Here is a 27,278-nt window from a genome sequence, read left to right on the forward strand (position 1 = left end):
GAAGAGTAAGAAATAAGGAAAGGTAATGTGGCAGGTGTGCGCATGTGCTCCACTGATCCCTGTGTCCCTGACTCTCTGTCACACTGTCTGGGCGCTCCTGAAGCTCTGACTCTCCTGGCTTCTGTTTCCCTCACTTCCCGTCTATGACTTTCCCTTCCTTGTGGAAACCCAGACTCTGTGGGTCAGTGAATGCTCTTTCTCAGATTATTTGGCAGCAGCTATGGGGAGGTCTGGATTCTTTCTTCCAGAGCTTCTGTTCAGGTGAGAAAACAGCTTGCCTGGGAGCTGCTTGAAGAAAAGGAGACTTTAGAACCTCCTTTCAAGCCTGGCCCATTAACCAACCGTCTCCCAGGCTTGTCTCCTTTGCTCTTCCAATACGGAACAGCTCTGAATCCCCCCGGTCCTCCATCTGGCTGCATGTGTCCTAGATCTCCCTGGGCAGGGATTAGGTAATTGCGCCATTTCCATCAGCGTGCCCAGGGGCCTGGCAGGAGGGAAGCTGCCGGCTGGCAACAGTAGGCTGAGCAGGAGCCAGGGGAGCGTCTGCTCCAGGAGTCCCTGAGCAGCTTGCGGCTGTGCCTGGCCCTTGGCGAGGCAGCCACGTGCTTGCCTGCCCTGGATCCGCCTCTGCGCGGAGGCCGGCTCTCAAAGGAGAGAGGACAGGCTCAGACCAAGGAAGAGCACTTATCATATCAGGCTGCCCCTCCAAGTCCAGCCCAGTGGGAAACACTAGGTCTCCTCCACTTCCTTCCCAGCTCTCTGCCTCCACCTCCCCTTGCCAGTGCCTGGCCTTCTAGCTGTTGTTACCATCGGGTTAATGCAGGAAAGAACTCAGCATATAGACTGGGCAAACATTGAATGATCCAAAAGGGTTGCCATTTGACTTTAGACCATTCAAATATGTAAGTGTACATGGATGGATGTGTGTGTGTGTGTGTGTGTGTGTGTGTGTGTGGATGTGTATGTTCGACATATACCAATACATACCTTCAAATACACACACACATAAACACACACACACGCATATATATATAACTTGATGTATGTTTTTTAAATGTAGACACATTCATATGTGTGTACACACATACACACACACAACAAAATGTAAGAACATATCAGCAGGCATGAAGAAACAAGATTCATGTGAAATATTTTCCACCAGTCATCCACAGCATGGATTATTCATATGGATAATGGAGAACACGCTGTATTTGCAACCAAGTAAATAAGAGTCAAACGCCTTCCTATCCTTTCCCACTTAAGGGAGGGAAAGGGGCACGATTCTAGGAATAACGCAATTTCTTAATTTGATGTTTGATAAGTTTATTTTAGCTCCGTGTAGCATATGGGCCTTTCAGTGGCCAAACATGTTGCAGTCAATATCTCTGTTATGAAACTGGCCTTTAAATTGATAACAAAACGAAATCACCCCAGTTCCTTAAAATAGCTGCCTGGTAATTGTAAAACCACACGAGGAACCCCAACCTTCATTTTCATGTTTAAATGTATTTTACACACACTGTAAACACTATGTGTTTCCTATTTCCATTTTGCCTTTTACCTATTAGCTTTGACTTAATCAGCATTCACTCATTTCCCCCCTCCCAAAATGTGGTTATCTGTCAGTGAATAGGGACATTGGCCCCTCATGGAACTCTGAAGAGTGTCTATTGGCACAATCATCTCATTTTATTAATGAGAAAACAGAAGCCCCGAGAGTTTCCATGACTTGCCACACCCTCATATTTGCTTCCACGTTTCTACACAGGTTTCTACACTATCTGGAACTTCCTTTAGTGGCTTATTTTGAAGACTGATTCAATATTGTAAACTGACTTTGTGACCTGGTGTGGATGCTCAATGAACAGCAATTTCCTCTTCCTTTCTTTGAGTCTTTAGCTATTATTTTTTAAAATGATCTCCAACTCACGTCTGGTAAGTTTATTTACTTGCACACATAGGAGGCATTGGTCAAACATTTTATTTTCAAGTGTGTTATTACAACCATGATGGGATTCTTTTAATTTTTATGATCAGCTTACCTTCCTGCTTACTGCACCTACAGCTAGCCTTGGCCACAATTTTCTTCGCTTTATTTAATATTCATAGTGATTAACTTTAGCAATGTTAACAAAGCAACTGAGACTCTGAGGGGTTAATTAATTTAACCAAGTAAGTTATCCAAAATTGTCATAATAATCCATTAACCTTATTTCAGAATATGTATTTTACTTAACCCCAAATAAAGCAAGACTTCACTTATTGAAACAAATAAACAAACAAAACAACATTGTAATCAGATAATCTGACTTAACTTCCAGCTGATTACCTGACCTAGCTATTCAGTAGTATCTCTTGAGTGTCAGTTTCCTCCTTTATCAAGCAGTATTTATAATACTTCAACTATTGCCCTCACATTGTTGCCAATATTGATAACTGTGAAAAATGCTCTATTATTCTATACTGTCCCAGACTATCAACCTACCAAGCATGGTCATATTCTTCTTCTGTATTTACTTCTGTATTCCAAGCACTTGGCTTTGTGCCTGACCCACAGGAAATACTCAATGAGTATTTGTAAAATTGAATTGAAATGAAGTATGAAATATAAAGTACTAAGTATTTGTAATGTAATAGCATTCTTTTTCTACATGGCCTCAAGCCAGATGACAGTAAAAAGCAACCACAAGTCTCCTTTTATTCTATACCAATTTCCAGAAAAGAAAGAAAAATATGGTGTTTCCTATTTGCTAAATTCAGGAAATTTGCCTTTGGGGAATTCTGTCCCTGTGATGAGTTAGAATATAATATATTCCAATGTATGGACTACAGGTCCAAAGACTTGGATTTTGATGTTGGCTCCAGCCAATGATTTACTGTATAAATTCAAAGCTCTGCTTTGTCCCCTTGTTCTCCATTTTGTTCTCGATTCCCTCATCTGTTCCCATCTCCTCCCTGGTAATAATAATAACAATAATAATGGTAAATTGTTTCCTTTGTGCCAGAACCTGAGGCAAACCCTTCACTGGCATTATCATTACTTTTAATTCTCATATCAACTTTATGGATTTGGTGGAATTGTTTTGCCTTTTTTTATACAGAAGGCAGCTGAAGCGTAGAGATGTTGAATAAACTACATAGGACTACTCAGACGGTTAGTTTCAAACCCAAGTCTACCTGACCCAATCCTCTTAACTAAGAATTCTATGGGTGCCCTAAGCCTGCTACACTCACCATCAACACTCCCCCAATCAGATATTGAAGGCAAAGAGAAAAGTTAACATAAAAATTACCAAAGAATAATGAATGATAACATGGGTGTAAGTAATTACCACTTATTAGATACTTACTATGTGCTCTGGATGTATTATCTCAACTGACTCATCATAAGAACCCTGTGACAAAACCAAGGGGTATATATAGTTCAGGGGTAGAGCATATGACTGCATAATAACCCTGTGACATAGCCATTGCTATCATTGCCATTTTAAATTTGAGGGAACTGAGGTTTTGAGAAATTAATCAACTTCACAAATGTTATTCAACCAGTAAATTGCATAACTAAACTATCATGTATTTGCCCCTAAAGCCAATGTTTGCAATCAACGTGCCAAACTGTACTTTAAAGTTTTATAGCTAGACAAAAAATAATCTTGAAGCTAGGATGCTCCTCTGTTGTTGCAATTTTCATTTCTATAATTCCTTGGTAAAACTTTTTTTTTCCCTAAAGCACTAAAGGTCTATGAAATGATAGCAGTGAAATAGATTTAGGCCCTCTGAAAGATGGACACTTTCAAGCAATAAAGCATTGGTCTGTGAGCTAGCCTGTATCTACATAATCTACATAGGCAACATACAATACAAAGTTGAGCCTTTGTCAAAGGAAGGAAAGTCTTCTTAGATTCAATGGCAGAGTTTGGGGATGGGCCAGTCTGAGTCATAGATACAGCAGGATGTCATATGTAAAGAATAGCTCAAGAGATGTCAGAAAGTTCCACCAGCTCTGGCTTCTTGCAGATATGACATTGTTATGTACCTATCAGGCAAACAACCAAATAACCAAATAAACTAGTTCCAATTCTAGCTCCACCATTAACTAGCAGTGGGAGTTTGAACAGATTACTCTATGCCTTAGCTTTCTAGTTTGTAAAATGAAAATAACAATAGTGTCTCCCTTATAGTGATGGTTTTAAGATTAAATGAATTACTACATGTAAATCACTTAGAAAAGTGACAGTACATAGTAAAAACTGCTAGATATAATCGTTGTTACCTGTCAGTTTATCATTATTCCTCTAAAACATTATTTGTAAAGATTCTCTTCATAAGTGTCAAATGACATGTGTACGTGATTATTCACTCAATATCATAAAAACTGGGAAAATCTAAATTGTTTTAATTACATTTTAACATGGAATGCCAACCAGCTATAAGAAAACATTAAGAAATTTTTATGACATAAGAAAATGCTCCATGGTATGTGTCAAAATAAACAAAAGTAATATGCAGAACTGTGTTATATATGGGAAAAGGAGAAAATAACGTAACTTAATATTTGTATCTAATATACCTGATATTATCTTATCAGTATAACAGGTCTCTGGTACCTGATAAAGTAAAACATAAAAAGCGGTTTCAAGTTGGGAAGTGGGTACCAGGCAGATGAGGAGAGCTGTGGAAGAATGACTTTCGTTCCATATTTTTTGCTTCTTAAATATTTTAAACCAACTCTCTCCTTTGACTAACCAACTATGTTTTATCATTATTATCATCAACATCATCATCATCATTATTTCTTTATCATCAGCATTTTTGTTCATGTAATAAAGGGACCTGAAAGAAAAAAGTCAAGAGAAGAGATGTTAAGAAGTTGCCAAAAAGTATAGTTCATAAATTTTGAAAAGTTGGTGGGCCCAATTTTGGATAATAGTACATCTTCTTATGGTCCACCTCTTCGTGCTTCAGTGGCTTAGAATGCCCATCACCCTAGATTTCTGTAAATGGGAAGATCTTTTTTCCTCAACTGCTAATTACATAGTTGATTATGTGTGTGACAGAGAGCAGTGCTTCTAGGTTTGTAACTACTTAGTTTAGACCTTTCAAATCTTCTGAAAGGAGGAGTTGAAATATGGGATGTAAATCCTCCTGACAGGCTGGCCTGTGCTTTTGCTGGCTGCTTACAGGACACAGAGTCCAAGAAAAGGGATAGAAGAAAGTGAAGAAAAACTTTGAAGACAGACAATGCAACACAGTGTCTAATAAAACTCACAGCTTTATTTCTGCTAGAAAAACGGGAGGAGAAACAGTCTGGGTTGTGTTTTGTTTTGTTTTTTTACAAAAAGTTTGAACAATTGTTTTTCTTTTATTTCATAAAATACCCTGAAGAATGAGACCACCCTGGGTAAGAGAGTAGGTTCTTTCCAATCATACTGCACTCCCAAATTTTAATTCAATTAGAAAGTCTCTCTGAACAATCCCAAGGAGGCCTGGTTCATGGGTACCATATTCCCCAAAAGCATAAACAACAGCTTCCCAAAACTAACTCGCTCTTCTTAGAATGGATGGGAAAAAAATCTAAGAACATTAACTTGCATAGCCATTCAAATTATTGCTGCTTTTTATAAAATCATTACAGGTAATTCTGCACTAACTTCCCCTTTTCCCCTCACCCCAAACTCAGGAATTCCAGAAAAATTATGAGCTACTTTCCAAAGGAAGCCTTAGGGAAGGTTTGCAAGCACATGTATGGAGCCCAAGAAATTTGCATGAAAGGAGAAATAAATTAAATAAATAATATCTAATAAATAACTCCAACAACATTCATTATCTACAAACTTAAATGCCAGAAAATACTAGCTTCAAGGATAGATTCCCCCACAGCCTCTCACAAAGGTAAGTGACAGTATAGACTCAGAAAGCACATAGGCTGGCCTTGTAGACACTTAACTTGCCTTTTCCCGCTAGGAAAAGGGAACCACTTCAGTAGCTGGTGGGATTTAAGATCTCTCTGCAAGGATACTTTCAAGGCGGTCTACAAACCAAGGGTGCAAAATACAACAGGGTTAGTGCTGCAAGCAAAATGCAAAGACAATAACTTAGACTGTAAGGAGATAATAAATAAGAGGGTAAAAAAAAAAAAGTCAAGATCCACAGATAGTTTGGCAGGGTTTAGGGGATAACTGAGCTGTAGAAAATGACATACTAATCTGCCTTATCAATTTTATTCATTGGTCCTATTTGTGTACCCTACATCCTAAACTTATCCTCTCTGGCAGAGCAGGATGTGATCCACTATCATGTAAACCATTTCGGCTTTTAGTTTGTTTTAAATAATTGTCCTGGCAGATTGAACAGGACATTGAAATTTCTCAGATCACATTTTTCTGGAAAAAAAATGTGACAAAATTAATGCTGATATAAACAAAAGAGGAGTTCCATGAAGAAAAATAAATATCCTGCAAATCAGGATAAACCTGTGATGAAGACATAAATTGGTAAAAACATTCACCGACCTTGGATTTGATTTCTGCATCCTTAAGTCTGCTCACTTGGAATGTTATCTACAATATGTAATAACATATTATATTTTAGAAGTGAAGAAGAGGTAACAATTAGTGGAGGAGGAGATAAGGAATTGTATATGCATTGGAAAAATTCAAGTTTGGTCATAAATTGATTGGTGCTTATCCCTCTAGAAAATATAAGAATAATTGGTGTGGACAGAGGTCAGTGGTTTTAACCATGTTTTGTGTAACCAAATGAAATGTATCTTGCCAAAGAAAATTTGGTCTTCCTATGGGCAGATGTGAGATAGAGGGAGTCACCAAACTATGGTAAGTTAGTATAGCCAATTGCCATTTTATTGCTCTTGAATATGACCTGGGTCGTTTGCTGATTCCAATAGCAGCCCCTGAGCGTCTTCAGAATTTTTAGAGCCTCCTGGTTACAGAGGCTATGAAATGGTATGGATGACTTCTCTAAGTTCCATTGGTCATAGGAGTCTGTTTACAGTGACTTGCTTGCCCCATCTCTAGAACTGAGAAAAGTGCTTTTGAAATGTTAATCAAGAATCAAGTTGCTATGAGATCTCTACTATGGTTCTCATATTACTAAGAAAGAGATGTTCAGCCTCAGCCAACAAGAAGTAGAGCTAATCTCTTAAAGGACATGCTTTGTTATTCACAGTGACAGCCAAGTTAGGATTTTAGCCTTTGGAGACAATTTTTAGATAGATGCATAGACGTCCTATCAGGTCCCCGAGAGAAATGCATCTGTGCTCCTTTGGCAACTCCATCTAATCATTCCACACACAGTGTTCATTTACTATTATTCTTCAATTCTTTCAGTTTCAGTAAGTGTATAGGAGTGATCACCAAAATTATTGAATTCTCAGAACTGTGAAGGACTTCAGTTGTCTGATTTTACCGATCAGTAAACAGAGGCCAGAAATGGAAAATTAAATGGCATAGATCATGAGTTTTTGGCACCATTAGAATAGGGCCCAGGGCTTCTGTTGTATTTCCACATGATTGTAAACAATCAAATAATTTCACTTGAGGACCCTAACTAAATGAATCAATACAGTGTGAGAAGCTGATGATAAATGAGGGTGGCAGGTGCAGGAAGGCCTAAATGGACTGGGACTACTGTGTTTGATATCTATCTATAGGGTTCCTTTATGTCATTGAATCTTCAGCTCAACCCACTTGAATTATGGGAAACATCTCCACATTATCCTCTGAAATGCTTGTCTTACTGCCCTAATCAGTGAAGATTGTATTAAGTTGGGCCCCAATGCCATGGTGAGGGTAGGAATCATAGGACATATCTATGGGAACATCATAACGAGGGGTACCAGCCTGAAAGGGAGTTGAATGAACATGCCCTGAGCTTAGACTTGCAGAAGGGTAATGTGGCATGAAACTGTAGGATTTATCCAGGTCAGGAGAGCCATCTTGCTTCAAGGAGAAGTTCCCACTGATGCTCAAGGGTGGAGTGAGTGGGCCCTCATAAGGTGGTGTACTGCAGTCAGGTGGATGGCTCCCAAAGGATGATTCTCCCAAACTCTTGAATACTTGGGGTTTGAGATTAATAAGATGTGTTTCCATATGGCCATAAGGAGGGCTAGGGAGCCCAGGAGACTGATAGTTGAAGTTATGGACAGAGATGGCAGAGTCACAAATAGGAGATTTCTCCTCATGCTTCTCCAGGAGGACAGACTGAGGGCCCAGCTGGAGGCATCCAGCCACCAGGTTGCTTGTAGGCTGAGAGAGCCCTTTGCAGAGCATCTCCACAAAGCCCTTCCCTTCAGGTGTCTGTCCAGTTTCCAGGACCTCAGACAGAGCCCAAATATAGTTCCTGGCCAGTCTAAGAGTCTCTATCTTGGAGAGCTTTTGAGTTTTAGAGTAACATGGCATGACTCTCCTCAGGTTGTCCAGGGCATCATTCAGGCCATGCATCCGGGTCCGTTCTCTAGCATTGGCCTTGACTCTTCGAGCCCTGAATCTCTCAAGGCGAGCTTTTGTCATCTTCTTTTTCTTGGGACCCCTTCTCTTAGGTTTCTCCCCATCCTCTTCCTCCTCTTCTTCCTCCTCAATACTGTCATGCTCTTCAGCTAAGCTTCCAAGCATCCCATAAGGAGCTGATCTTCTCTCTTCCTCCTTCATCTCATTCTGAGAGCCCAGGGCTTTGTCCATCCAGGATGGTGTGTTGACCAACTCTGTCATCTCCTTGGGTTTCACATAAGGTTTTGCCATTTCCAGATTCTGGAATAGGAAACAGCAATGATTAGTGTCTGTGAATATCTGCTTTGATTTAAAACTAAACTTTCTTTTTATATCTTAGATATAAAACGGAGAATTGTATTGGGATTCAACTTGTGATTATCTAGTCCAAGTCCTCCATTCTAAGTAAGTAATCTAAGACTCAAATAAATGCCAAGAACACTAATATAGCTATGGCATAGTACAAAAAAGTCAACTTTAGAAAAATGAAATTGACTTGATTACTCATGGTAGTGCCACTGCCTCGTACTTTTCATTCTCTGCTGCCTTGTCTTGTAGAGATTTTATGCAAAAATAACTGGTATAAGAGTCAAAATATATCTTTCCTTCTTTCCAGAATACAGATCAAAAAGGGAAAGAGATAAGGTGGACATATAAATTATTATCCAACCAGAGAAACTTCTGAAAGTAAAAGAAGGTGCTAATGTAGTTAAAACTTATAACAATGGATATAATTATAATTATTGCAAAATTTAAAAAGCATATCAAACAGTAAGTAAGTACACTGTTGTATTTTACACCACAAAATAAATGAAACGCTGTGCTGAGATCATTCAGACTAATTTGTTCTTCAGAGGACTGCCCAGCCTCTATTGAGAGATATGCCACATACACTTAACCTATAACATTCCATGTTTCCCACTGACTCTGCCAACTCTTAGCTTCAAGCATCCTAGGAAAGAGCAGTGCCACAACTGGCTGGTACCCCCATGTGACCATGACTATTTCTCTCACCATCACCAGAAGAGCATTTTGGTTTTCATCAAGCACCTTATGGTCTGTCTAATGTAGTGGTATTAGAGGTGTCAGTGACATGGTGTCTAAAAGGATCATGAAAAGAGAGCAGGGTTACCACTGACCATTTTTTAAATTCACCCATATGTTAAAAAGAAAACTCTTTCATTGCACAGGCATCTCACACCATCAGACAAGAATATGGCAACATCTAGATTTACAATCCAGAGGTCTACAAAGCTTATTCAAGATTATTTTAGTATAACTATTATAATACTTCATTAAAAATGAAAAATCTGGGGCAAACTCTAAACTTAACAGAACATAGTGACTGCAGACATAAGCGAGGACTATTTCAGACAAACGTGGAAATACCCTGACTACTTTAATTCACTTGCCTAACAAATACTGTTTAATCCAGATTTTCTTTGGAGAAAAAAATTGCACTTCGAAAACCAGAAGAGACTGGTGGCTTAGTAAACATTTTATGTTCAATTCTGGAAGGGTGAATTGTTTTGAGATTTGCTGAGCAATTTGCAGGTATATAATTTACCAAATAAAAGTATCTGAGAAGCAGCATTGGGGCATGCCAGTTTACCAACTTAGTCTTTGAAACACTAAACCTTCCATCACTTTTGTGTATCAGAAAGGGGAGCGCATGAGACACGTTTTTCGATCCTTAAAGCTTGAGCCTCAAATCAATGAGGCAGGATTTAGCACATAGATTTTAAAAATATAAATATATGATCTGATTTGTTTCTGGTAATTTGAGCTTGTTTTCCTTCTAACCTCATTTACCTCCTATAAATAATTAATGTTACTGCATTGCAAAAACAGCCTAGGTTTCATGTTAATCAGCACAGAAATCATGTCAGCTTGACTTACTCACTTAATAAGGCTTCCTGGGTAAGCAGCTTTATTGAAAACACACGTTGGAACCTATTGGTCAACTGGCTGCCCAGGCCAAGTTAGAAAATCCCACTTTTAATATGGATGATGGAGCTTGTGTGCTGAGCTGCACTTCTAACTCAGCCCGATATCCAGAGGGAGGGTGAAGGACCTAATTAACTTTCTGTTAAAGTAACACAGACCTTTCTGAGGCAGGTGCACTCTGAGGCCAAAAAGGATGGAGTAGACTTGGGAAACGTAATGTTGCACACGTAATTATAATAACATTTGTGTAGCCTTATAGCCAACCTTTGAGGGAAATGGGGATTTATGCTTGTTTTGTAGTCGAGGTCACTGTGGGTCAGAGATTAAGTGATGGAAATGCAAAGATATAGAGCTGATAGAGCAGGACATAAAGCCAGTTCTTCTGATTCCAAATCCTAGGTTTTAGATATTTCTCTTTTTTTTTTTTTTCCCCCACCACAGCTACAGGAAGAAAGGAAGGCACTTTGACTTCAGGGGGTGTGGATCAGCTGAACTAAATCACCAGGAAATGAACATCATCCAAAGGGAGGCTAGTTTAGCTGTTCTTTGCAATGTTTAACTCTCAGATTCCAGGATTCCTTCCTCTTATAGATTTTTTTTCTTATCGCTTCCACCCTTTTATTCCCCCCCCCCACCTTCTCTTACTCTGCTTCCTTATCTTTTTTCTCTTCTATTTCTCTCATCTCCTCTTCATCATCATCATCACTCAGTCATACTTACATGCAGGGAGAGTTGAGAAGGAAGATGCAGGAGAGGAAAGCAGTCTCCCGAATTGCCTCTGATAGCCTCTGTAATTGGCCTTTTTCATTATTATTATGATCCTCACCTCCGTACCTCTGGACTCTAGCCAAGTTCTGTCCATCCTCACCCCCACCAAGAAGTGAGATTAGGAGAATAGAGTAGACTATCCTTTGCCTTTAACATAATTTAATGGTTTCTGTAAGAGTCAAAGAGTTGCTTTCAAGTCAGGTTATCAGCAGGTATGAAGGAAAAGAACCAACTGGCTTTGGCTAAAACAATGTAAAGGGCAACCATTTTTCATCTTTCTTCTCTTACTAACCCTGGGAAGGATATAGATGGCTCCAGTTTAACTCTCTCTTTTTTCATAGATTCATAAGTTCTAGGAGCATCCCATGGGCTTTGAAATCATGAAAGCTGGAATGACACACACTCTAGTCCCAACTGTTCTGATTCCCAGTTGCTGATTTCAAACACATTACATAGCTCTCTGGTCTTTCATTTCCTCTTTGATAAAATAGAGGTAAGGTATATTTAACATGGTTCTTGCAAGACAAATAAAAATAAGATTTTGTAAACTTTAAATGCTATAAAACATTATCCATATATTTATCTTGTGTTTATTCCTGAATTTTCTTATCTAATCTATTTACACAATTTGCATATTCAAAAATAAAAGTTGTTTCCCACAGATGAATCATAAAAGTAGATTCTGCTAACTACTGTGCCTCTTCCTATCTTGAGGGAACCTCCTCTAATTGGCTCAGAAGATGATCTAACAATTGCCCAATAGCCCATCTTTTCTCCCAGTGTTATCTGGACAGCAGACTCTGGAGTCACATTACCTGAGTTTAAACTTCAGCTCTATTACATACTAGATATGTGATCTTAAGGTTTCAGAATCTATCTGTGCCTCAGTCCCCTCTCTTTAGAATGGGAATAATAATAGTCCTACCTCATAGGATTATTGTGAGCATAAAATGAGCTAATATATTTAAAGACTTTGAATAGTGCCAGACATCATAATGCCATATAAGTATTAAGTACTATCATTCCTAAAGTTCATCATGACTTCTCCTGGACACATGGACAAAACCAAGTATACTTACAATCTGTGCTTACTATTGATTTCATGCCAACAAAAGCCAATGGCTCTATCTCAACATGCATTTTGAAAAATTCCCTGACAAACCCTCTCCTCCAACCTAATAACTAAGTATCAAAGCTTCTACTCCATTGCAAGAGGTGAAGAAACAGAGTTCTATCAGCTGTTTCTACCAGATTGCCCAAAACTCTTTTACCATATTCATGGAGGAGGTTAGTCGCTTTTATTGTTTTTTTTTTTTTATTATGGGGAGACAGCAGTTTGCTGGACACTCCTACTCAGTTACTTTAATGTTTAGGTTCATGAAGTTTCTGACGGAACACACACAGCTCTTAGCCCTGGACATTTGTTTCCTTTTGTCTTTGATTAGACACTACTGGGGATAAGACTTTCCTACCAGAATCCAGTGCCAGAGCTCTGAGGAGAAAAATGAAATGTCTCTCAAATAGAAGTAAAAGCCAGGACTCCTCACAGATTAAAAGAAGTAATAATTCTTCTCTTTTGACTTTTTCCACCTAAATGTCTCCAATGCCTCAAAAAGTTAGCAGGGGAAAAAAGATGATGAACATCCAGTTTTAGACTTGAGAGCCGAAAATGTGTGTGGTGCCGTTGTGATTTCTGATCAAGGAAATCAACTCAGTTTTCTCTAGAACAAGAATCTAATTCTACCATGGCTTTGAGCCTTTTAATGAACCCGCTCAGAGGTGTACTGAGAGAAGCCTGGCACTGAGACCCTCTCCACTCTTTTATCACTCGCTTATTAAATGAGCACAGAAAATTATTTTCATTTTTTTTTACTCCTAGGGAAAAATGGAAATAGTATTTCTGTCTTTCATATCTCATTTAGAAGATTTATGAAAAGCAAGGGTAAGGACTTGTTGTGTAGAAGTTTCTATTGATGGACACGTGAATGAAGGGTGCTTACATTTGTGCATGTGGTGCTGAGACAGTGTATTTCCTCTTGGAAGCTGACTGTACTCACTTCATCTCCTGAGCCTATGACTGAATCCTCAGTACAACAGAAAGGAGCCTATTCAGCTCAGTTTCTAAGGAATCCAAGCACCAGACAGGCTAAATGCCTTGCTCAGAGCGGCAGTCTTCACACTAAAAAGACAGAATGCAGACCGGGGTGCTCACAACTTGCTCTGTGCAGAAACTGCCAGTGGGCTGTTTTGTGCTCTTCCTATACAACTTTTTAGACTCTACCACTTTCTCTCTTGATTAATACCTGTACACACACGTGCACACACGCGCGCGCGCACACACACACACACACACACACACACAGGCACACCGTACCCAACATAGCCATATCATATTTCGGTTTTCATAGCCTCAAACCCAAATGGTGAACTTTGCAAACAGAAATTACTCAATTTTTTAGTTTTCCCCCTTCTTCTTCAACATTTCGTCTCTGGTCCCTCTGTCCAAAAACAAGGGAAGCATTTTACATTTATTACTAATGTTCTGGATACATTTTGGGGGTGGTAAATGAAGAATAAGAGGCAGAGGAGACAAAAATATATAAGAACAACCTTTCTTTTCTGATTTCTTAGTGGGAAGAGCTGAGGAAAAGGAAATTTTCACCACTCTATCACAACTGTCTAAGAATTTCTAGCACACCAAATAGGGGAAACGGTAAGAATATGCTCCATAGCTTTCCGACATCTTCTCTCATTTCTTAGTCTATTACCATTCCCCTTCTTACCCCTTCCACTCTCTCCACAGCCTGAAAATGCTGTGAACAGAGCAGCGGATTGAGTCAATTCTTGCAACCTACTTCCTGAGCCACCTCAGACAAAGTTAAACTTTTTGGACATTTTTTTCTCCTGCATTAATAAAATGGAAGGGTGAGTTTGACAGACATAGAGGATGATAATTTATAATCTCTACTTTATAAAAATGACTGAGTGTGTGAGTTTCACTTCAGGTGGCAGGTGCTATTGTTAAAATTTTAATATCCGTCCCCAAGTGTTCTCTGTCTGCTTCTCCGTTCAAGTTTCCAAGTCCTACTCCCTCTTCTCCTAGCCCAGAAGAGACTTACCTCAGCCCAACTGCTCCTCTAGGTCTGTGGGAACTTCCCACAGAAACTTTAGTAGTCCCGTACCACCCCCATCCAAGGGCTCACCTCTGTCAGTGGTGGTCCCTGGTGTGAAGTCTGGATCTGTGTCCTGGAGGAGACTCAGAGAACCCAAGTCTCCCTGAGCATCCAGATCATAGGAGAAGGAAGTACTTTTAGCGATCCATGTTAAACCGGCCCCTGCCTCTTAGATGTGTCACTGAATCTGTTTTTTCTGACTGATTCTTGTTCTACTCGTTCCTTGGAGTTCTGTATGCTCCTCCAGGACGCCTTCAAGCTGATGCTCCCGTTGCAGCTGATTTAGCTGTTCTTCAGTACCTCCTCTGAGTGGCTAGTTCCCCGGAGTGGAGCTTTCAGGACCACAGCCTCTGGGCAGCTCCTGCGCTCTGGCCGGAGTCTCCGAGTTGCAGCAGTTTTAATTGCTTTCCCAGCTGACCAGGGCGGGGTGATGCTGCCGGAGGTCTAACTCCTCCCCTTCCCCAGTCGAAAGACACACCTACTTCAAAGGGCTCCTCTGGCCAGGTCCAGTTTACCATTCATTCGTTTTGTTTTATTTGATCATTTGTATCAATGGGGAGAAAGGTTAGTAGAAGGAGAATATGGGAGGAGAGCTGCTGAAGTTGAAAGGTAAAGAAAAAAAGGACTGGAAATCTTTGTGGTTAAAAAGGTAAGACATTGGGTGAGAGAAAATTGGAGGGAGTCTCAGAGAGCTAAGAAGGGTTAATGAAAACAGTGGTCTCCATCTGAAGAGTCAAAAAATGAGAAAGACACATGCCCAGGACTCAGCATCACTGACTATTACCTTATACATGTAGATTGGTGTCTTTAGTTTTAAAACTTCAGAATTTTAAAAGAAGAAGGAAAAAGTACCTTCCTCTCCCTTCTTTTCAACATGTAAACTTATTTCCATTCAAAACCTTTTTATTTTCATTAGTGACTATAGACAGAGCCATATCTATATTTGTTGTACTGTTCTTTCAACTTTTCTGTTTGCTTGAAATTTATAAAAATGTAAAGCAAATGAATGAAATAGTTCATTGTAAGGACACTTAGCTCCTTGAATTACAAACTGGGATCCACTATTATTTTTCAAAAATATATCAAAATATATCATTAAGCATTCAGGTAGAAAAAGTCCATCTGAATAGTAATGGACTTGGAAGAAAAGAAAGGTCCTGCAATTGCTAAAATCCCTGTGGTATTCTCTGGTAAGATTAATTGGCTAGAAGAGAAAGAAGAAAACTACACCTAGAAAGATTTAAAGAAAATATATGGATATGCTTTATTACAGAGAGCTACCAAGTCAAAATGCAGAATCTTCATTTTAAGATGTGAAGGATTTTGTAAACGTCTATGGTTCTGGGGAGGCAAGGGAAGAAGGGTGCTTGGAAGAAAGGAAGAAGCAATTGGCTGAATGATGTTCGGTATTTCAACCTCATTTCCAATATCACATCTGTAAAAGGACCTGATCAGTAAAGTGTTCCCCATTGTAGCAAGATAGAATTCTGGGTCCAAGCTCAGCCTCTTTTTGAAATTCCCTTGAAGGAAATCCCTCAGTTTTTTGGAAATCACTTGCTCTACCAATGCAACATATGTAATATGCTCTACCATATTACATGTGTGATTTTGGAAATCACAGTGCTCTACCAATGGTACATATGTAATAGAGATGAAGAGCTATAAGAATGTCTTGTGTGCAAAGAAAAAGGCAGAAGGTTAAAGCAAAAGATAGGTTTACTGGATTACTTGGCAATCAAAAAGAATGAAATCTTGCCAATTGCAACAACGTGGATGGAACTAGAGAGTATTATGCTAAGCGAAATTAGTCAGAGAAAGACAAATATCATATGACTTCACTCATATGAGGACTTTAAGACACAGAACAGATGAACGCAAGGGAAGGGAAGCAAAAATAATATAAAAACAGGGAGGGGGACAAAACATAAGAGACTCTTAAATATAGATAACAAACTGAGGGTTGCTGGAGGGGTTGTGGATGGGGGGTTGGCTAAATGGGTAAGGGGCATTAAGGAGGACACTTGTTGGGATGAGCACTGGGTGTTATATGTAGGGGATGAATCACTGGATTCTACTCCTCAAATCATTTTTGCACTACATGCTAACTAACTTGGACATCAATTAAAAAATAAATAAATATATTAAAAAAAAAAAAAAGATAGGTTTACTGGAGTGCCTGGGTGGCTCAGCCAATTAAGCCTCTGACCTCAGTTCAGGTTATGATCTCACAGTTCATGGGTTCAAGCCCCATGTTGGGCTCTGTGCTGACAGCTCAGAGCCTACAGCCTGCTTCGGATTCTGTGTTTCCCTCTCTGCCCATCCCTTGCTTGTGCTCTCTCTCTCTCTCTCTCTCTCTCAAAAATAAATAAACATTAAAAAATTTTTTTATTAAAAAAAAAGCAGGGGCACCTGGGTGTCTCAGTCGGTTAAGTGTCTGACTTTGGCTCAGGTCATGATCTCACGGTTTGTGGGTTCAAGCCCCATATCAGGTTCTGTGATGACATCTCAGAACCTGGAGCCTGCTTCGGATTCTGTGTCTCCCTCTCTCTCTGCCCCTCCCCCACTTGGATGCACGAGCGTGCACCCTCTCTCTCTCTCAAAAATAAATATTAAAAAAAAAATTTAAAGCAAAAGATAGGTTTGCTGTCCATAAGGGTGAAGGATATGTCTTAGTTTTGAAATAGTTCATTTTTTTAAAACTCTTGTAAGTGTGAAGGACTCTTGTCCTTCATCAAGAAGAAAGAAAGAAAGAAAGAAAGAAAGAAAGAAAGAAAGAAGAGAAAAATTAACATTTTCCCCCATTTTATAGGAAGTGGTTCATCTTCAGCAAATCTCTAAGCCCCTACTAATATTTCTTGTATTTCTATTTAGGAAATACCTGCTCAGCAAAACAAACTTCATTTTTAGAGTAATTAAGTAACACAGGCTAGGAAAGGTAGATTTCTGAAAACCGTATCAGAATCCCCTCTTCAGCCAGAGGAAGTGTATCTATGGAGGCATTTGTGCTCAGGAGAGAGCTGCAATGACCATGTATAGAATGGATTGATCCCCTGCTTTGTGTCTTAGAAGCCATCTCCCTGGATATTTGAGACTTCATGATACTGGCGATGTTAGTACCCCGCCTGTGAAATGCTCAGAGGGCAGGGAAGAGTAGTGGATCAGCAGAAAGGTGAACATATTGAGACAAAGATGAGGGTGGGGACAGATCATTCTGTAGGGCTCCTTGCTCTCTTTGACAGATGTAAGAAACTAGACACAATGGGATTAGCTCTCAAAACACATTCAGTTGTGTGTATGTGTGTGTGCCCACGTGTGCAGCCTCAAGAGGGCATTGAGGAAGACGCCAAATTTTCTTTAAGAGCTGCCTTTTGCAGAGGGAGGGATGCAATATAATTCATCAGGGTCACCCACATCACAACTCCTGGAAGGTTATACAGACAGTTAGCTATTGAACTCAGAGCAGGAAGGGGCAGGAAGGGTGTGTGCAGTCAGCAGAGGAAAGAGGGCGGGGACTGCATGCAAAGCATTTACATTCATTCTCCTCCCCCCACATGGTTCCTGGGCCAGAGGGCCAATCCCCAGGCCTTCCTTCTTTCTCTGTGCTTTTTGTAAAGCTCTGAGCTAACCTGTTAGAACCATCTGCTGGGTGGGGGAAATGCAACCAGCGCTCAGTTGCCGGCCCACAGGCCGAGTGAGAGCCATTGAAGCAGAGAGGAGGGAGGCAACAGGCAGATTTATGGGCAGCAATCTGTTCCCCCCACCCCAGGCCCCACTGCCAGGAGACAGCTTGATAATCCATCAACCCCACTAATGAATTAATTAGTATTCCCAGTAATCCTGACCCCCAAAGGAGACCGGCCCATGGGCCCCTCAGGGGGCTAGAAACTGCCTTCTTAGACCAGACACTGAAGCCCCGGGACCAATGCCTGACATTAGGCCCCAGGGTGCTCAACTACATGCCACAGACCCTGTTGTTAAGATCCCCAGATGTCCCTCCTTCTCACCTTCCCTCGGGAGACAGCTAGCTTTTGCTGAATTGAAACCAATACTACCAACAAATGGAGTCCAGAGCCATAAATCAGGGATGGTAGAAAGCGAGGATTCATGCTGCCCAGATTCAGGATAAAACTTGAACAGATCCTAAAGCTGCCCTCCAAGGATTAGTACAGGGATGGAGTAGGTTAGGCCTGACCTCAAGAAGCTCCAGGAGGGAAATGACACAGGGTCAAAAATAATTGTGAAACAGGTTGAAACAGAGTGATTGGTAACGTGAATCTCTCCTGAATAAAGACTGCAGTGAAACAGAGGTGTCTGTGAAACAGCTGAGTTTCTGAACAGTCTAGTCTGGAGACTGGCATGTGGGAGATTCCCAACCCCCCCACTTACAACTGTAAACACCACCGCTGTTCTTTTACAAAACTCCGAGATGCGATGGGGTGAAAAACGCTTGGGAGTGAAGGAACCTGTGTTCTAAATCTTAGCCTGCCTCTAGCTGTGTGGCCACGATGAGTGATCTAAGCTCTCTGGGTCTCACGTCATCAATGATCCGGTTGGATCATGACCTCTTAGGTGCTTTCCTCCCAGCTGTAACATGTAGTGATGGTGACACGGCCAAATGTTACAATTCCCCTTGGAAAGTGAACAACACTAGCTCTTCAAAAATATACAATTTGAGTCCCCAGGTTTGAATAAGGTAACCAACCAGGTTAATGACAACAGTGGGTTTAGAAAACAGATACTAGACATGGGTGTCCTCTCTCCACTCAGATTCCTGGTCTCTCTTAAGGACGCTTGACTCAACCTTCTCCCACCCCATTCGTTCAAGACCTGTGCATTTATGCACTCACAGGGCACACAGAGTAACTCATTCCGGCAACAAAATAATGACCTGCATTTGTTAAAAATCTACTGGGAAACTGCTGCGCCTTTGAGAGCTCTGTACCTTTGCCTTCAGCCTGCCTCCCTACGCTACGATACCCAACTCCTAAGAACACAGTCCTCTTGGATTCATTTGAATCCTAACATTGCCTTTTACTAACCACGCCACTTCAGACAAGTTATTTATCTCTCTGGGCCTCAATTCCTTCATCTGTAAATTGAAGGTAATAATGTTTATCCAATGAACTTGCTCTGAGGAGTATACATCTCATTAAATATGAGATAATGTATGCCAAGTACCTAAGATAGAATCTGGCACTTAGCAAGTGTTCAATAAATTGTAGTTGTTATTGGTATTTTGTCTTAAACATTTAAATCTGATTTTTTTTTTTATCTCTTAGAAATCAAGGAAAAACTAATATCAGAATCTCCATGTAGAGCTCCTCTCTCTGTGCTTCTACCTCAATATACATACCCTTTTTTATAGCAGTGACCACACTTTATGCATTTATCCCAGAAATGTGTCGTATGTACATATAAAACCCTAGGTACTGTGTAAGAGTCTGGGGATACAGAGCTGAATAAGAGTTCTCATTCCTAACCAACTTCCAGTGTAGCAGCAAAGGCAGAGAAACAAATTATATGAGTCTATAATTCAAAAACTCCACTTTGCAATGTCTTTCTAACATAATTACATGTGTACCCCAGGAGCCATATATGGACCAGAGATGTTCATGGCAGTATTGGTTTTAATAGTGAGAAAGTACATTATCAATACATTAAATAACCTAATGGTTTGGCCAAGCAACAGAATATTACTTAATTTGCATGACTTGGCCTATATACACTAACAAGAAATGTATTTTCTGTAATTTTTTTAAGGTGTATTTATTTTTGGAAGAGAGAGAGCACCCACGTGCATGAGTGGGGGAGGGGCAGAGAGAGAGGGAGACAGAAGATCCAAGCAGGCTCTCTGCTGTCAGTACAGAGCCTGATGTGGGGCTTGAACTCAAAAATTGTGACATCATGACCTGAGCTGAAGTAGGACACTTAGCCAACTGAGCCACCCAGGTGCTCCCGTACTTTATGTATTAACATATGTGGGAGGAAATGTAAAACTATATGTAGAAATTAGGTTCCGTGTGATACACTTAACTTTTGTGAATGTGTACACATATGTTAAATAATAGATATTGTACACACACACCTACAAACTGATAACAGTGAGTCTTTTCCTCAGGACGTCACCTTCCTGAGAATAAGTACATTGAGAGTAGGTAGTTATCAAAGGAGACGATTTTCTTTTCATTCAAGAATAATGTATTCAGGAGCACCTGGCGGACTCAGTCAGTAGAGCATGCAACTCTTGATCTCAGGGTTCTGAGTTTGAGCCCCATGTTGGGTGTAGAGATTACTTAAAAAAAAATATCTTAAAAACAGAATAATGTACTCCTATATAATCTTGTAAAGTAAAACTGATATTAAGATATAATTAATATGCTATTTTAAAAATCTTATTTCCCACGCATAGCCAACCTTATTTTCGGGAAGGATCTGACCGTCTCCCACTCGGCCCCAAACACTGGGTATACAGCAATATGCCTCTTCCATGACAAGACCACCCTAGCTTCCACCAACTCTGGCCCCAAACCCTCTGCCCCAAGAGCATTTGACAAGTCTTAGGAACACACTTTATGTTGAATTTCAGAGGCTTCAATTATGTGATTCCTAAGCCCTGAGAAATATCTGGTGGAGAACAGAAGGGATTTTCTAAGAATACAGCCTGAATTTATACCACTGGAAGCTGATTAGGATAAAGAGATAAATCAAACCAAGTCTTCTGGGAGGACCAAACAGAGCACTGCCCTTGGCACTCTCCCATCACAGCCAAAGCTCCACTACTCCAAGTGGGCACTACACTGTCATGGCAGAAGTCTCCTTGCATGCCCGGAAGCTCTCAGTGGTCTACTTCATTAGGCCAGCGCTCTGATCACATCACTTCTAAGCATTCAGGAACGGAGTGAGGTAGAAGCCAATGAGGAGAAACAAATTACTTACCGTAATAATTATAGCTAATCCTTATAGAACATATACTATATGTTAGATGTTGTTTTAAGTGCTTTTCATGTATTAGTTTATTTTATCATCACAACAGATTTATGAGGTAGGTAGGTAGGTAGGTAGTAGTAACGTCTTCTGTTTTACAGAGAAATTGATCCAATACAAAAAGGTTAAAGCACTTGCCAAAGGCCACGCAAGGAGTGATGGTGTCCTATATGATGGTCCTGGAATTTGGATACAAGTAATCTATCTCTACGACATGATACTGCCTTCCTAAAGCAGGTAACTGATAGTTAACTCATCTAAAATCTATTGCCTGGATGCCCCAGCAGGGTTACTGAAAGTAAAATGATTCACAATGCCTGCTGGGAACAGCTAGCAGGATGGCATCCACATCTGGTTCCCTACTGTCCGGGATATGTTCAGTAGAATCATATTTTGCCCATAACACACTTGCTGAGATTCAGTTTCAGGAGACTTTTTACCTCTACTGCCGATAATGTAATATGAAGAGATGGTTTCATGGTGGTACCTAGAAGCTTCTACGATAGGAGAGCTACTCCCCATTCATCTGGTCTGAACCCCACTCTACCCGAGATCTCATGCTCTGCGACAGTATTTTATGAATCCAGAGCAGAGAGGATGACCTCTCTTGTGGAAATAAAACAGGAAACCTTTTAGGATTTGAGCCAAGCAGAGTGCTGAAAGACCATTGTGGCAAGTCATATACTGTTTACTAGCCTGAGACTTATCTTCCAGGTGGGGTTTTCCCTTTCTCCCACTAATTTTAAAAGAACAACAATACCAAAAGAATACATGAAATATCCACATAGTCCGGTTCCCGAACTCTGGTGTTCTGTTCCTGCAATAAATGATTTTTCAACCACAGAGGTCTGGTTGAATTTCCCATTTTCCCCTTCTTCCTGCTCACCCATTCTCTCAGCTAGAACTGCTTTCATTTCCAGACATTTTAATTCCTGGTCTGAGTCAGGAAGGCAGGGAATCAGGCAACACAGAGAATATAAAGCCATGCGGGTCCTCTGGGGCTCAAAGGTGAATATTTGAAGATACCAGAATTATAGTGTGGGGAAAGGGTAGGGATAAAGCAGGAAACTGACATTTGCAATGTGTCTATACCCTACAGTTGCTGCAGCAGTAATCTGCATATATCATCTCTTTTAGAAATGCTTACAGCCAGCATTCCGTGAATTTTTACATTGAACTGAGAGCTTTACCAACATGACTTCATTTAATTGCAGCAACAACTCTTTGGAATGGGCACTATTATTATCACCTTTTTTCAACAGATGAGGAGAATGAGGTCCATTAATCCATGCATTCAATAAATATTTGACTGCTTCTTATGTGCAATTAACACCAGGGATATATCAGCAAACAAAACACAAAGGACAAGGGACTTGCCCAAGATCACACATCCAGAAAATGAATGCTATACTGCTTATTGGTATGTCCCTTTTATTTATTCTGATTGTTATTCTATTCTTTTAATCCTTAAGCACTGAGAAGATAGTTGTTTTTTTGTGTTTTTTTTGTTTTGTTTTTTTAACGTTTATGTATTTTTGGGACAGAGACAGAGCATGAACGGGGGAGGGGCAGAGAGAGAGGGAGACACAGAATCGGAAACAGGCTCCAGGCTCTGAGCCGTCAGCCCAGAGCCCGACACAGGGCTCGAACTCATGGACCGCGAGATCGTGACCTGACCTGAAGTCGGACGCCCAACCGACTGAGCCACCCAGGCGCCCCTGAGAAGATAGTTTTGAATGAAAACTGAGTAAGTTAATGTTCGCACCTCCTTGACAGAGTCACATTGGTTAACTAAAGGAAAGCAATGGTTCCAGGTAGTTACCACAGAAAGGGATTCTCTTGGGCAAACTGAACAGTCTCCACATCCCCACCCTTTCTCCCAAACACACACGTGCGCACACACTCACACGGAGACAACACACATCTATTGTGTTACATGCCAATTCTTCATGTTCAAGGTGACCGTAAGTTCTGGTTTGCTTAGTATAGTCAGTTTGCACCCATTTTAGATCAGTTAATGTCCATTAATTATTTTTTGACCCCCTTTCACTTCAAAGAAATCCCAGCTTTAATGTACTCTGTATGATCATCGTACTCACACTCTGCACTGAATTTCTGGACTTACCTGTTCCTGGACCGTAAGTTGATTTTAGTTTACTCCACTCTTAAAGGGAAAAAAGCTGTCACTCCTTCCCCAGGCTCAAAAGGATGGTGATCAAGGGAGCTGGAGGGGTGTGGAGATATTGCAGAGCAGGGCTTTAAGAGTAAAAGATGATTAAAATGAGAACTGGGGAAGGTAAGGTGAGGGAGAAGAGGTTAAAAAGCAAAGACAAAGACAAAACCTCACCCTAACCCATCCCGTGACCCCCGAAAAAATACCCCCAGGCCAGCTCTTGACATTCAGCCCCCACTCCTGCCTTCACCCAGCTGAAGCCGGTAGTTAGAAGCTCAAATCCAGCTTTAAGGGTGGGATCCGTTTATTCCCCCAGGCTAGAAGGGATTTAAGGTCTTTAAAGGCTGACTCAAGGCTGAATATTTTCCGTGGGTACCAGCTGGGGCTAGGATAAAACCGCTGTACTGTCTTCTAGGAAACTCTTGTAATAATTCTTGGGGACAGTTGCCACCTACTATTCTTGAGTGCCAGAGAAGTCTTTCCCTAAATATTGCTCCCCTGGCCCCAGACAGTTATTTATCGCTAGTATTGAGAATTTAGTCTTGCCTAGATTTGAGAGTGATTGAAATGCTCTTCCAAGTTCCCTGAGACCTTTGGGAATTCCGGCTCTCAGACCCTCCCTGTCCCTGTTTCCCCTTACTTCCTAACTGTTCCAGAAAAATGCCAGCCTCCCAAGATGGGACCTCCTTTTCCTTTTTCTCTCCCTAACTCCCTCTGCTCTCTCCCCTTCTGGCTCTGAGGGGGCTCCACCCCACTCTCTTCACCCCCACCCTACTGTGAGACCTGCCCCCCCATCTTCCCCCTTCCTTTAGCGCACATGTTCCTCAATTTGATTTACTTCTGTACATTGTGTGGCTTTGCAACGGTCGGTCCTTAGAGAGCCCTCAGAGGGAGCACTCCATCTGTCAGCCTTTCGCCATCCCTCCCTGGCCCCCAGCCACCGGCCCTCCCTCCCCTCCCTTTCCCGCGGGCAATTTCTAAGAGAGCCGTGGAAGATTTAGGCAAACTTCCTTTACCCCACTTCTTCCCACTTCAGCCCTCACTTGTTGGTTTTCCTTCTCCTACTTTCTCCCCCGCCCCCCGCCCGCCCCCGCACTCAACTTGATCCCTGCCGCGCTTGCAAGGAAAACCTTTGAAGCCGCTGGAGTCAGTGAGAAAGTACAGTCCGGTGAAGTCCTTTTGCGCCTCCTTCCCTCCTGGGATGTTTGATGTCATATAATTAAGACTTGCTGATCTAACACTATATTGGGTCCTCAGTCAATTCAGGATTAGGCACACAGACGGTAGGGGGCAATGGTGCAGAAAATCCCAAACTGCAGATAATCCAAAATTATTTCCCATTTAACAAATATCTATCTGTTCAAATCCTGCGAGGTACTGAAGACACAAACATGAATAAAATAGGAAACACGCCAAGGATCCATAATCTAATGGAGGCTATTCACATATACAAATAACTTTAATCGAGGAAAATGATGACAAGTGCAAAATAATGTGTTAGGACTCTTAGAGAAGATATCATCTCCTGGCTCAGGGAATCCAGCAGGAGGTGGAATTTGAGCTATGCCTTGAGACAGATGTATTCCCATTAACTCAGCACCAAATGGCAACTGGGCATTTACTGCATTTTTCTTTAAAGCACCACAGTAATCTATTTTATATACTGCGAGCAAGTAAACTTGCAGTTTATTCGTTTAAGGTGAAAACCCTAGGGTGTTTTGTTCTGTTTGTGAGTGCTAAGGAAAACCCACCGATTTTTGGCTGGGGTTGACAATTCAATAACTTGTTTTCTGTGAGATGGGTGGCGTGGTAGTACCCGCTTTTAAGATTGTGACAGTTTGGAGCATAGAGAATAATAGCAAACTCATATTTGCAGAGAGCTCTCAATATCTGCCTTAGTTTTAAGTCCCTTGGGCAGAAAGTCTGAGTTATTTTGTGCATGGCAAAAGAAGAAGAAAGAAGAAGAAGAAGAAGAAGAAGAAGAAGAAGAAGAAGAAGAAAAATACCCATAGGGAGAGTGGCTTGAATGGGGTTATCCACTGAGAGGGTTTGACTTAGTGACTGCAGCTTGTCTGGAAACAACCAAAACAAAACCAAAACCACTTATAGCCACTTTAGTGTTAAGATGTGACTAACTCCTTGGATTCCATAATTTCGCCTCAAATGACCTAGCCAAAGGAAACAGTCCCAAACCAGAAATATCCTCATGCATAAGTGAATTCATCCCCGTGTTATTTAGATGAATTAACATAGGAAATAACTGAAACAGGCTCAATAGAATAATTAATTCAAGTTAGGTGAGTTCATGAGATAAAACTTTGCTGCTTTTCCTGGGTGCTTACAGCAGATTTCCACGACATAGAAAAATGGCATAAAGTACATAAAAAGAACATAATATATAAAATTTTGTATACAATGTGATCTCAATTACCTATAATGTATACTAAGAACTGAAGCTTTTCTTCTTTTTTTGATATGAAATTTATTGTCAAATTGGTTTCCATACAACACCCAGTGCTCATCCCAACAGGTGCCCTCCTCAATACCCATCACCCACCCTCTGCTCCCTCCCACCCCCCATCAACCCTCAAGAACTGAAGCTTTTCTATATTTATGCAGCTTCTGTCTACATTAACCTGGCTTCCGTATTCCAAAAGTTTTGCCCAGAAGGAAAAAGCTTTCAAATAACTTTACTGTTTATTTCAGGAATTTTGCTGAAAAAAAAATTCTTAATGAATATTGAATGACAGTATATCAAATGACTGTTTACTATCATGAGTCTTCTTTTTGTTCTAGTGTTTATTTATTTTTGAGAGAGAGAATATGGGGGAGGGGCATAGAGAAAGGTTGACACAGAATCTGAAGCAGGCTTCAGGGTCTGAGCTATCAGCACAGAGTCTGATGCAGGGCTCGAACTCACGAACTGTGAGATCATGACCTGAGCTGAAATTGGACGTTTAATGAACTGAGCCACCCAGGCGCCCCAAGACTCTTTAAAATTCTCATCTCATAATCCTTGCTTTGCTTTCTTTCTCAATCCTAAATTATTCTATTATGTTTATCCAATTATCTTTATTCCTCACATTGGAAAAAGCTTCTCAAACTATACTTCTATCTTACAAGACCCCTTTGTGCCTCCAAAAACAAAACAAAAACAAAAAAAAAACCCCATACTCCCTGGACTCTGACAACATAGTGATCTCCCTTGCTGTGGAAAGCAAGAAACTAAACTGTGTCCTATAAACAACTTATTGGCAGAATTTTTGAGGAATACAGCATTTTTGAATATTCAAGAAAAAAAAGCAAGAAAGAAATAGAGCAGATTTTTAACAATCATTATCGTTTAAGCAATAAGTTATGTTTGACTTTTCTTTTCTGTGTTTTTTATTATAAAAAATGTATATTTTACAACTTTAAAATGAGTTATTAGTGGGGTGCCTGGGTGGCTCAGTCGGCTGAACATTCCACTCTTGATTTGGGCTCAGGTCCTGATCCAGGATCAGACTCTGCACTGAGAGTGGAGCCTGCTTAAGATTCTCTCTCTCTCTCTCTCTCTCTCTCTCTTTCTCTCACTCTCTCGCTCTTTCTCTCCGCCCCTCTCCCCCACTCACACGCACGCACACACACACTCTGTCTCTCAAATAAAAATTAAAAAAAAAGAAAAAAACTCGTCTTCCTTTTCAATTAAATCTCTGCAGCACACAACACAGCACATTCATTACATTTGTT

The 27,278-nt window shown here is 40.6% G+C and overlaps 1 protein-coding gene across 1 annotated transcript; it reads right to left on the minus strand.

Annotated features, from left to right (window-relative positions):
- Positions 1-5,254: 5,254 nt before the first annotated feature.
- Positions 5,255-14,772, minus strand: NEUROD4 (neuronal differentiation 4). Its single transcript, XM_086713156.1, has 2 exons — positions 14,423-14,772; positions 5,255-8,765 (listed from the first exon to the last, which is right to left on the minus strand). Exon 2 carries the CDS (start codon positions 8,754-8,756, stop codon positions 7,761-7,763), a length of 996 nt encoding a protein of 331 aa, XP_086569282.1. The 5' UTR covers positions 8,757-8,765; positions 14,423-14,772; the 3' UTR covers positions 5,255-7,760.
- Positions 14,773-27,278: the final 12,506 nt, after the last annotated feature.

Source organism: Puma concolor, chromosome B4 (assembly GCF_028749965.1).
Source record: "Puma concolor isolate L17-30 chromosome B4, mPumCon1.1.hap2, whole genome shotgun sequence".
Classification (NCBI taxonomy): Eukaryota; Metazoa; Chordata; class Mammalia; order Carnivora; family Felidae; genus Puma; species Puma concolor.

Bases quoted from the DNA above. Each gene is read 5' to 3' on its own strand.
- NEUROD4 (XM_086713156.1), bottom strand. From the start codon at position 8,756: ATGGCAAAACCTTATGTGAAACCCAAGGAGATGACAGAGTTGGTCAAC.